The sequence below is a fragment of the Alosa alosa genome, chromosome 24, assembly GCF_017589495.1.
Source record: "Alosa alosa isolate M-15738 ecotype Scorff River chromosome 24, AALO_Geno_1.1, whole genome shotgun sequence".
In the NCBI taxonomy this organism is placed as follows: domain Eukaryota; kingdom Metazoa; phylum Chordata; class Actinopteri; order Clupeiformes; family Clupeidae; genus Alosa; species Alosa alosa.
This window is the reverse complement of record NC_063212.1, coordinates 5,674,732-5,686,264: the sequence shown is the minus strand read 5'-3', so window position 1 is coordinate 5,686,264 and position 11,533 is coordinate 5,674,732. Positions and strand designations below refer to the sequence as shown.

At 42.7% G+C, this 11,533-nt stretch overlaps 1 protein-coding gene across 2 annotated transcripts; it reads left to right on the top strand.

The window, feature by feature from the left end:
- The first annotated feature begins 2,217 nt into the window (after positions 1–2,217).
- Positions 2,218–7,639, top strand: slc35e4 (solute carrier family 35 member E4). Of its 2 annotated transcripts, XM_048236634.1 has the most exons (3): positions 2,218–2,367; positions 3,646–4,250; positions 6,835–7,639. In XM_048236634.1, the coding sequence occupies exons 2-3, from the start codon at positions 3,665–3,667 to the stop codon at positions 7,470–7,472; spliced, it is 1,224 nt and encodes a 407-aa protein (XP_048092591.1). In that variant the 5' UTR covers positions 2,218–2,367; positions 3,646–3,664; the 3' UTR covers positions 7,473–7,639. The 2 variants fall into 2 exon arrangements, with proteins under 2 accessions (XP_048092591.1, XP_048092589.1); XM_048236632.1 differs by lacking the exon at positions 2,218–2,367 and having other exon boundaries at positions 3,371–4,250.
- The last annotated feature ends 3,894 nt before the right edge of the window (positions 7,640–11,533 follow it).

Here is an 11,533-nt window from a genome sequence, read left to right as displayed (position 1 = left end):
AGTATTATACTGCCATGGTGCCCACTGATTTGAAGTAGGCCCATGCCACATGTTGCATCTCCTGGCAGATTCCAGTTTTTTTGAAGACCATAGCACAACAAAGCTCTTTTTTTACTTCTGAACATCTTTAGCATGAACATGTTTAGGCCTAATCACTAAATGGGACGGAACCCAACTAACCTGTCAGATATGTTTCAGCTGTAGCCTTGTCCTACACACCCAAACCAGGTCAAAAAATAAATATTTGTTGGCACAAATAGCCTTTTGTCATAAGCAATCACCTGTTTATTTTCCAGGAGGGAAAATATTGCCCACTGTAGGCTAATTAAAACCCCTTCATTGGTTGAAGCCACACCCAGGCAAATATTATTATGACCGCCGCATTTATTTTTTCTTTCTTTTTTACATGTCCAAATTTCCGTCAAGGATTCCCAGGACACTGAAAGACCAGGGTAGACGAAACTTGGTGGGCATGTAACCCCATATGAATAGCATGGAACCATCGTTTTTCGTTTTGATCTGTAGCCCCCCCGCTGGACTGCACCCCCCCGAAAGGAGGGTAGGGCAGACACAGTTTTCTGTGACTATCTCGAGAACCGTAAGGTTTAGGAGGACCATTTTTTTTGTATGTTGATCTCAAGGGGCCATGTTAACCCATTCCATAACCACTCATTTCATGTATAGCGCCACCTAGTTAAACACAAAAAAGTAAAAATGAGGTGTTGTAATCGCAGGTATCTGTGACCTAACATAGTCAAAACTGCACGAAATTGGAAGTGTAGGGTCATTATGACACCCTCTTAATGCACGCCAAGTTTCGTGGAATTCCGTTCATGGGGGGCCACACAATAAATTAATTTATGTTACTATACACCAACTGGCCTGTAGGTGGCCGGAGACAGTTTTCTGTAAATATCTCGAGAACCGTAGGGCCTAGGAGGTCCACCTTTTTTTTGTATGTTGGTCTTAAGGGGGCATGTCAACCCATCCCATTACCACTTATTTCATTTATAGCGCCACCTAGTTAAAAATTAAAAAGCAAAATATTAGGTGTTTTCATCACAATATCTCTGGCTGACATGGTCAAAACTGCACGAAATTAAAAGTGTAGGATCATTATGACACTCTCCGAATGCATGCCAAGTTTTGTGAACTTTCGCTCATGGGGGGCCTTACAATAAAGTAATTTATGTGTACATTTAGTGACCGTACACCAACAAGGATTCCCGGGACACTGAAAGACCGGGGTACACGAAACTTGATGGGCATGTAACCCCACATGGATAGCATAGAACCATCGTTTTTCGTTTTGATCTGTAGCCCCCCCGCTGTACTGGACCCCCCGAAAGGAGGGTAGAGCAGACACAGTTTTCTGTGAATATCTTGAGAACCGTAGGGCCTAGGATGACCCTTTTTTTCTGTATGTTTGCCTCCAGGGGTCATGTTAACCCATTCCATGTGCACACATGTGCATAAACAGATACACACGCACACACATACATTCACAGTAATCATCACATTATGACACATACTCACACAGTAGACATATGCGCGCATGCATGCACATGCACAAACACACATATGAATAGGCAAACACACAAACGCATACACACACACACACCCACACACATAAACATAAACGTGTACACGCACACATGCACACAATTTAAGAATTTCTCAGAATTATGAACAGGCAAGATGGGGGTGGGGTTGTATAAAATGAATTTTACATGTGAAATCTATGAACTAATCATGTTTTGGTACTTGTTGACTAGCAGATATCAGTGAGAATTGAGTGTGGATAATGCAATTTAGTGAGACAGTTAGAATCATATAGGCCTTTCAGCGTGATTTATTTTTGTGGAAAAAATGTGCTGGACTGGGCAGCAGTCATATTTTACCGCAGAGCGGTACATCTAGTTGTTATTATTATTATTATTATTATTATTATTACCTTTTTACTTTTGACTGGATGGAATTGCGGCTCGGTCCGACGTTTGTGGATTTCTCATTCACAGAGACCGTTTTTTTTCACAAGCGGACAAAAATGCGGAATTATATGACTTTCCTTCCCAACCACATTATCTGCTTAATATTTTAACTGATAACGTACATCATACGTGTAAATATTTACATCTGTGAACTTTGTCCTCGTAGCTGACCTACGTTTGTCATATGGTGCAGGGTCAGAGTGGTCAGAGTCGGTGATGATGGGCTTCACAGGATGTGTTCGCGGTGACGTTACGCAGACTACGCATAGCACAGCTGATCTGGCAACAATTGAGATTGCGAGGGCAGTGGAGAGACATCGACAAAGGCTGATGAATGCACGTGAAGGTGTTCCGAACACAGAAGAGCATAAGAGAGGTAATGTCGCGATAAAAATGACATGGTGAATAGTTTTGTATGCTAGTTTTCTGTACTTTGCTGTGAAGTATGTTTGTCTTGCGGCGCTGTCAATTGACTGTCTGGTTGAACACCGACCGACCGGTGTCTGTTTTCATGGGTTGCAGTCTGGGTTTGTATCCCGATTTAGGCAGCCGATCGTTTCTCGTGACCTCTGAAAGAAAACAGCTTAGGCGCTATTTACTGACAGCTGATTTACAGAGAAACATGCGATGGGCTGTAGGAAAGAACCAAGTTCACTGGGCCCGTCATTGTAGTATTAGCCAGCTAATGGTGTGCTAGCTCCCAGGCAGGCAGGCAGGCAGGCAGGGTAACGTTATTCCCTGCGTCAGAACTTGTGGCTGAATAATAGTGATACAGCTCAAGCTTGAAATCCTTTAAGTGTGAGTACAAGCAGGCCCTAAACGTTACTGTTAAAACATATGTTCTTCGAAGAATGATGATTGTTTTCTGTCTGTCTTTGTTTGTGTTGTGTAATCACTCCGAGACTCGGCATACATTGCTAAGTTAAACGAATCGCTACAGGCCTACAAACAATAATCTTTTTAATTGTGTTAGTTGGCTACCGCTAACTAGCTATGCTAGCCAGCCTGCAAAGTAGGAATCACGAGCCAAAACACGAAGCCTTTATTAAAGACAGTAGAGCGCACGGCCCGGGTTCCTGTCCGTCTATTTCAGGCGACGTCATTGAAAACAAGTGTATTTACTACCATTAGCCTATGTTACTAGGGCAGTGGGCTCATAGCTTGCCTATAATAGATATCCATATGTGTGACTGTTTTAGACCGAGTGCATTTGAGAATGTTGGTCAACAATGTTGAACTGAACCAATCAGGAGAGAAGTCGTGGAGCGAGTGGGAAAGACCAGTAATTTTCCTAGTATCCAGTCGTCATTGCGCGCCTGCCCAGACAAAATTACTGGTGGGAACAAGTTATAAAACAGCGCCTTGCTGTTGCACACACACAGTAACACGTGTCTGCTGTTACAGGGAGGGAAAACATAGCAACAGCAGCTCTCAAAACAGGAAAAGCGGTCTCCCTTCGTAAAGCCGTCTCCTTTCGTAAAGATTGAAACGATATGTTATTAACTTGAGTCATTAGTGGACGATAAAGTTACAATAACTATAGGAAATCAGAGCGACCGACAGCTGCCTATTATTATTTTTTGATCACGCCATATCTTTACGAAATGGATGTACTGTTTTTGCGATACGAACTTAGGATGTGTTTACCTTACAGACGCAAAGATGCAAAGAACATGATCAGGACTGATGGCCTCTCTAAAAGTGAGGCGACTCGGCGGGACAATGGGACGACACCACCCCAGATGCTGCACCTTTTATCCGCTGTCTTCGTGTGGCTCGTGACGGGCACGACCATATCCAGCTTAAACAAATGGATATTTGCCGTGTACAACTTCAGGTATCCTCTGCTTCTGTCAGCACTGCACATGCTCACCGCAATAGTGGTGGACTACGGGCTGATCAAGCTGAAAGTCATCCGTCACCGAGGAGTCGGCGAGCAGGACTTGACAGCCAGCGCAAAGTTCAAGGTGTTCCTACTGAGTTTAACTTTTTGTGCAAGCATCGCGTTTGGGAACGTGGGGCTCAACTATGTCCAGTTGTCTTTCGCACAGATGATCTATACCACCACACCAATTTTCACGTTGGCCATATCTACTCTGATCCTCGGAAAACAACACCACATGATAAAATACACCGCTATGATGCCAATCTGCCTCGGAGCCTCTTTCAGCATTATGGGCGAGGTCCAGTTCGACCAGACGGGCTGCCTTTTCGTTGTCGCCGCCACAATGCTACGAGGTGTTAAGTCCATTCAACAGAGTGAGTATAAATTCATTAGCTAACATTTACCGATCACATAATGATGCAGACAGTTGTACACCCTTGGTCCACATTAGTGATATTGTAAACACCATGATGTAATCTAGTCATCATGAAAACATGTTTTGGTACACGTTGTAACAGAAGGATTTGCTCCCCCTCTGGGGTTTTTATGGGAATGGGAGTGCACATTTGGGTCGAGGAGGATAAAACGTTTTCTAATAAAATATTTTCTTTTATCAACCTCTAAAGTGACATCAGAAACTAATTTTGACTTCTCGCGTCATAGGCTACTTTCCAATTGTTGCCGTGACTTCCCACACTGTGGTAGGCGTATCCATAGTTGGAACACTTCGGTGGCAGCCCTGAGTCATCCCTATAGCTGTCTTAGTGGGCAAACAGCAGCGCTTGCCTACTATGTTTGTTTTCGAGGCTCATTCATTCTCCAGTCTTTTGCATTTATGCCCAATGCAAAGTACTAACAGGTTGATGCATCATAAGCAGTGTTGGGAGTAATGCATTAAAAAAGTAATGTAATTACAGTAATGCATTGGTTTTTGCTGTAATGCAGTAATGTAAGGCATTACCAATACAATTTCAGTAATATTTTACTCGGTACAATTCTCAGTAACTGAAGTTACTTTGCTTTTTAATCCAAAATTGAGAAATGCTCAGTTGGCACTAGAGAAGATTATCCAAGAATTAAAAAAGTCATCTATGCTGGTCCTGGAATTTGATTGCCTTGTTTAGATGACTGTAGAAAGGGAATTTGAGTTATCTCTGCCATTCATGCACAGATCTAACATGGTTAGGCTATACTTCTTATTTCAAGCAGTAAGAATAACTAAAATGTTGCTTTTACAGACAAAGATCGTAGCCATTATTCTCAAACTATTTGCATTAAGTCTACACCACTGTAAGTGGAAGGAAAGGCAACCAGCAATGATGAGAACCATTTAAAGTCAACATACAATTTCACTATGGCTATATTTTACTATATGAAGTTGTGAGTGACCTTTGGCCTTTGGGGCCTACCTACATTGTCCCATGAGCCATTACTGCAACCATTATATTGTTTTTTTGTTAGCCTTAAGCCTATCTCAGTCATTATGCCATACCACATCACCTCCTGCCGTGTAATGAGCTGCATTGAACACATGAAGATCTATTGAGAACACCAAATCCATATTTCCTGTTATTTTGGTGAAGTAATGTAAACGTAGTGTAATGCCTTACAATTCAAAGACAGTAATATTATAATGTAACAAATTACTTTGAGATGACTGTAACAGGTAATAAATAATGCATTACACTGTTGAAGTAACTTGCCCAACACTGATCATAAGGAGGCTGTCTACAAGTTGTTTTGTTTTCGTCTTGCTTACAAGAATGAGTGTCAGCTGGACTTTATTATCTTAAATGGCACCCTCACTAAAATAATTTGTCTGAGTTTTGGATCCTGAGGGCGAGAGAGAACTCTTGATTGAATGAGTGGTTTATTATTCAAGGCAAATATAGTGCTTCCTGAAAGTCTTTATCAGTTATATCGCTGATGTTTTCTCATCTTAAAAGATGTATTTGGCTGAATATCATGTTCGACTGTTATCAAACTCCACACAAACTACGTCATATTTTCCTGCCTTCTTATTTAATGATAAGAACTAACTGGTATTTAGTGTGCCAACATAATACTAGCCCATTAAGGTGAAAACCAGCTAATCTGAGAACTGGTGAAATCTGTCCCTTTGTGTGCCTGGTCTATTGATTAGGGGATTAGGAGCTAAATTTAAACTTGATGAATTGCTACTTATAATTTAGCCTACTTACATACCAGCTGTAAATGTAACCAAATGAAATGTGTTCTGTACTCTTAGTCTTGAGGACATTTGGCTCATTCGTTCCTCATTAGTTATGTAATGAAGATGTTTTCTAGTGTGTGTGTGTGTGTGGGGGTGGTACAAAGTACATCACATTAAGTTTAAGTCTGGCGTATTCGGTCCCTTTTTTCCCCTTTCCATACCTATGCAGGACTCATTGAATGCAGCCATTCAAATCTAGCCTAATCATTACAGCCGTATGTTTTTCCAAACTTTTCCAACTTCCCAATCCATGTTCATTTTCGGTGAGTTGTTCAGAATGTCTTCAGGTTGGGTTTTCTCATGTGATCTGACTCATTAGCACCCTTGTTTCTCCCTCAGTGCCAGACTGAAATACTCATCTAGGTCGGTCCCAAAAGTGTCCTGTGCCGCAGCTCTATTTTTGACCGCTCCTGGAATCATTAAGACTGGTGGTGTTGTTTACTTTCTGTGTCACACTTTGGCACGGCACGTGTCGAGTTTTGACAGTGCTCTCGTTCACTCATAAATCCTCATGCTTTATGCATATAGAAATTATCTACTTGTATGTGGACTTCAAGCTGGCTCAAGGCATTTATACATTAATAGCTGACGACCTCAACCGTATGAACCTATTTTCTCTCATCTTGCATGACTTTGTTGTTCATGCTTGTTGTTCATGCCTATAGTTACTGTAACTTTATCGTCCACTAATGACTCAAGTTAATAACATATCGTTCCCCCCCCAGGCATCCTACTCCAGGAGGAGAAGATCAACTCTGTCTTCCTCCTCTACCTCATGTCTATCCCCAGCTTCTGCATCCTGATCGTGGCAGCCCTGGCGCTGGAGAACTGGGCCGTCCTGGAGTCGCCGTTCAGCTACGACCGGCACCTGTGGCTCTTCATCCTGCTCAGCTGCCTGGGCTCGGTGCTGTACAACCTGGCCAGCTGCTGCGTGATCACGCTCACCTCGGCCGTCACGCTGCACATCCTGGGCAACCTGAACGTGGTGGGCAACCTGCTGCTCTCGCAGCTGCTCTTCGACAGCCAGCTGTCGGCACTCAGCTGTGCCGGCGCCGCACTCACACTCTCCGGCATGCTCATCTACCAGCACTCGGAGTTCATCGCCGGCTACCTGGACTCGCGGCACGCCCGGCAGACAGAGAGCCAGGCGGACGGGGAGAGGGACAGGGATGGAATGGTCCGTCCACTACTGGACTGCTGCTCAAGGGTGCCGGATGAAGACTCCAGCCTGCTGACAGAGAGCCAATCTGGGGAGGAGTCAGCAGCAGAACCGGAGACTCCCGACTTGGATGGAACGTCAGAGGTCGAGAGGCAAGAGGTGAAGGAGGAGACTTTAGATGGCAACAAGGACAAGTTGGACTGAGGCGGTCAGAAGCGGAATGATGGTGAAAGATACAGTGTGGAATGCTCACAGTGGAGCACATGCTGACACAGGTGGGCATCACGAACCTCCAAGGCGAGAAGCGTCTCCATGCCTCGGAAAACAGACGGACAGACACACAGCGTTCAGAACTCTCTCTCTCTCTCTCTCTCTCTTTTTTTTTTTTTTTTTTTTTTTTTTTTTTTTTTTTTATTTCTCCTTCCTGTACCCCTCCCCTTACCTCCTCACTGTGCCAACCTTTTATTTATTTTATTATCGTCCTCTGTGAGGGGAGACGAGGTCAGTCCTGAGAGGCACTGAGATTGATGCACACTGGCAGATAGAGATGCCCCCCCCCCCCCAACCTGCTCACTTTCTCAAGAGAGGGGCGTGTAGAAGCCTGAGAGAGCTCAGTGGTGGTGAGCTCATATCACTCTTTGTCCTCTTCATACCACTGTGAAAATTGGCTGAAGCAAGCATGCACTCCTTTTTTGTTTGTTTTGGGGTTTTTTTTTTCTTTTGCCTGTTAACCTTTTTTCGCATGCACCACATGGGCAGGAGTGAGAATTTTGACGCACTTTTTCAGTTGAAAGAAAGCAAGCAAAATGGCACAATGTTTACCAAGAAAGAGGAACTTTGAGACCAAAGGAAATGAGTCTGGTCTTCACACTCCTCAGCTGTAGCCTTGGGCCCTTTGCTCATTTGTGAACTGATCTGAGAACCGGCGAGATGGTTACATCCCTGATGAGTCATGATGTTTTCACTGACTCATCCTTCCTCTTCCTGTGATCAGATCAGTTCTCACGGGGGACTGGGGCCGCTGATGTAAAGCACAGGTGGGCATATCGGCTTTCAAAGGGCTCTCGTGTGCCAGGTAGGTGTGCCAAGGTCGCCTTTGGGCAGGAGAAGATTAGTCTGACTATCTGTCAGTCAGCCTTTTCTAGGCCAAAGTCACCTTCACCACACACACTGGTCCATCAGGAATAGACATGCCAAGCCATTGTGTATAATTAGAGGTACTGTTCCAACCAAACCTCCCCATACTACTGGGGAGGTTAACTTGAGGCAGCTGACAGTATGGGAGGCCATATGTCAAATGAGCATGCGGTTGTTTATTACTCTTTTTGTTTTTATTTATTTTTTGGTCTTGATTTTGTTTACAGTTGGAGACGTGTTCCTCATTACGTGGTTTGACGCACACATCATGCTTGCCGATGTTTGGTATGCATTGTTTTTTAAATGACTGTGGACAACCAGCAGGTACAAGCATCCTTTGATGTGAACAACCATCAACCTTGGGGAAAAAAAACGAGGAGTCCATATTTCTCATCTGAAAGGCCAGCCATGTTTATCCTGTCCCTTTATCGTAACCTGTTACACCTGTGCTTGCTGTCAGTGAACTTCCCAACCCCTGAAGAAACACTCAACAGCCCCTTTTTGCGTTTGAGTGCTGAGTGGCGTTGGAACGAAGCATGAGCACTGAATGGGTTTCTGTTGCCCACAGGCTTTTATTAATAGTTCTGTGTCGCATGGGTCTCGCTCCATTTTCAAACTGAGTCTTCCCAATGGAGTCAAGAATGAGGCTCACCTCAGCTTCCCTCAGAGGAGACATTGAACACCACCCTGCGTCATGCCTTAACTCTCATGGCCTAGATGGGTGCTGATTGTCATTGGAAAAAAAAAATGTTACTTCTTTTAAATTATTTATTGTTATTAAGAGTTATATCTGACCTAAACAAAAGGCAGTATTATAAGTAGTCACTCCAATTTTGGTGTGTGGAAATTTGTAATTTTTGACTGGGAGGAAATAGTGTCTCTCTAAGGGTTCTTGCACTGTGGCTCCGTTGAGGTTAGTCTGTGCTGAACGTATGCTGTGGCACCCCCTGCTGGGTGGAATGAGCACTTTGGTCCTTTTAAAGGCCCTCAATGTAAATCAAGCAGTGTATTTAGAAAGCATTTGGAAGAATTCATGTCAGACATTTTAGAAAAGGCAGTTCAAGATGGAGGTACTCAAGGTGCTGTCCAGCACATTCAAGGAGTACATTTTGATCCTTGCAATCATTCCTAGCTATTTTTTCATGATGTAAGTATGCGGGGAGATGTTTACCATTAATGGCAATCAGAAAAAGACATCTTCCTTTACTGCTGTGGTTATAAAACAGAAATCATCACGATACGTAATTTGCCCTTTTTATGCTCAGTGCCTACTAGTTGCATAAGACAAAAAATAAAAAAAACAATGTACATTATCTTAGACTAAATATGCACAGCTGTGCGCTAAGTCTTGGATGTTAATTTGTTTTTGTTTTTTACTATTCTTTACCACCTTGTCAAAGGTCTGTCTGGTCCTAATACCCTCCAATGAGATCCAAATACCATGATAAATAGCCTACCTATACTTTTAAGAGAATGTTGAAAAACAGGTTTTCTTAATGTTTTGAAGGAGGACCAAATTTGTCACACATTAACGATTGAAAACCAGATTTTGCACATAAAAATATAGTTTCACATTTGTACACATACCAAGCAGATCATACAAAATAATCAGCCTCTTGTCTTCATCTGCTCCAATTTTGTTTTTTTTTTTTTTTTTTTTTTTTTTAAAAAAGTGTCTTGATGACGGAGATTGCATAATTGCATTTCTGTAATAAGTGACGTAACAATTCTTAGACCGCATATCTACTCCATCCTGTACAGAACAAGATCACAATGTTTCACTCTCTTTACGCTCTCCTGACATCTAGCTAGTCTTGTTTTCTTGTCCTGAGGGCAGGTGGCGGAAATAACTGTTCCACGTGTCAGTGCAGCGGTCAGAGTGTTTAGAAGCACTTTTTCCAGTGCTTTCTCAGGTCCGAGCAGTCGTCACCCAAGCAAGCCCCTCCAGTCCTCACATGTGCCAATAGGGGTTCCTTGTCATTTAAACTCCATTTTCTTCTGTGATCAGGGCACGTATTGCAAATACAGGGTTTAGTGGCAAACCTGGATAAGTTCTCCCAGAAAAAGTGGTCAACTTCCTAATAGAAGAACCCTATGGCTCCATTCATCCAGGAAACCGAGCCAAAGGCACTTCTTTTAGGAGGATTACCACCTACTATGTGTTAACTTACCCAAATGTGTACTTCATACCTTGTACTTGAATTGCCACCCATTCAGGATCTCGATCACTGTTCACATTAGCCTCCTGTCTTTGTTCACAAGCACAGCATTGTGGCTTTTGCATGGATAAGCAGCAATAGGTCCTAGGCAGGGTCGACACATCAGAACGGATGCCGCATCCGCAACACTGTATACACACTTACCTTGTTGGTGGGGTGATCACTGTCAGTTAAAATTCATATACCTCAATTTGTGAACACAGCATTTTGGTCACGCTGTTGTTGTTGTTGTATTTTTGTTTTTAGTTGATTAAGCCATCAAGGCAAATCATAATAAACTAAAATGGGTTGCAGCACAAAATTGCACTGACGAATTTCAGACAATACCGCCTGATTGGAAAAAATAGGCTCCTGTGTAAATGAGGTGTCTGATGTCAGTCAAATGTTAGATGTAAATAATTTTATTATATTTATGTATTTTGCAATCATGAAAAGCTGGCTAAATATACTGGTTCAAGAACCCTTCTTCTGTCTGGTGTTTTTGTGTTTGCAGTTACATCCAACACACGTTTCCTCAAGCCACATGTTATTGCATGTTATTGTCTTTGAAGGTCTTAGAGATTTGACATGAAATCTAAAGATTCTTGCTCCATTTTTGTCATTTGCACAAAGACTAAAGTTGCGCTATTGGTTCTAATTCTAACCTCACCCTCCCATTAATTCCATCAGAAGAAATGAGACATTTAAAACTCTCCTAAGAGCAGCCAAAATAATGTGATTTATCCCAGTTATATTCTCTGAGTACTGACTAATGAGGACCTAAAGCACACCTTCTGTTGGCCTGAATGACTTGAAATTTTACATTCAATATATAATTAATTTCTTTAGCTGGCTTTGTCATTGCATGGGCAAACCGATGATATGTGAAGCTGCTAAAAAAAATAGAATTATTGATCGACCTCATGAATG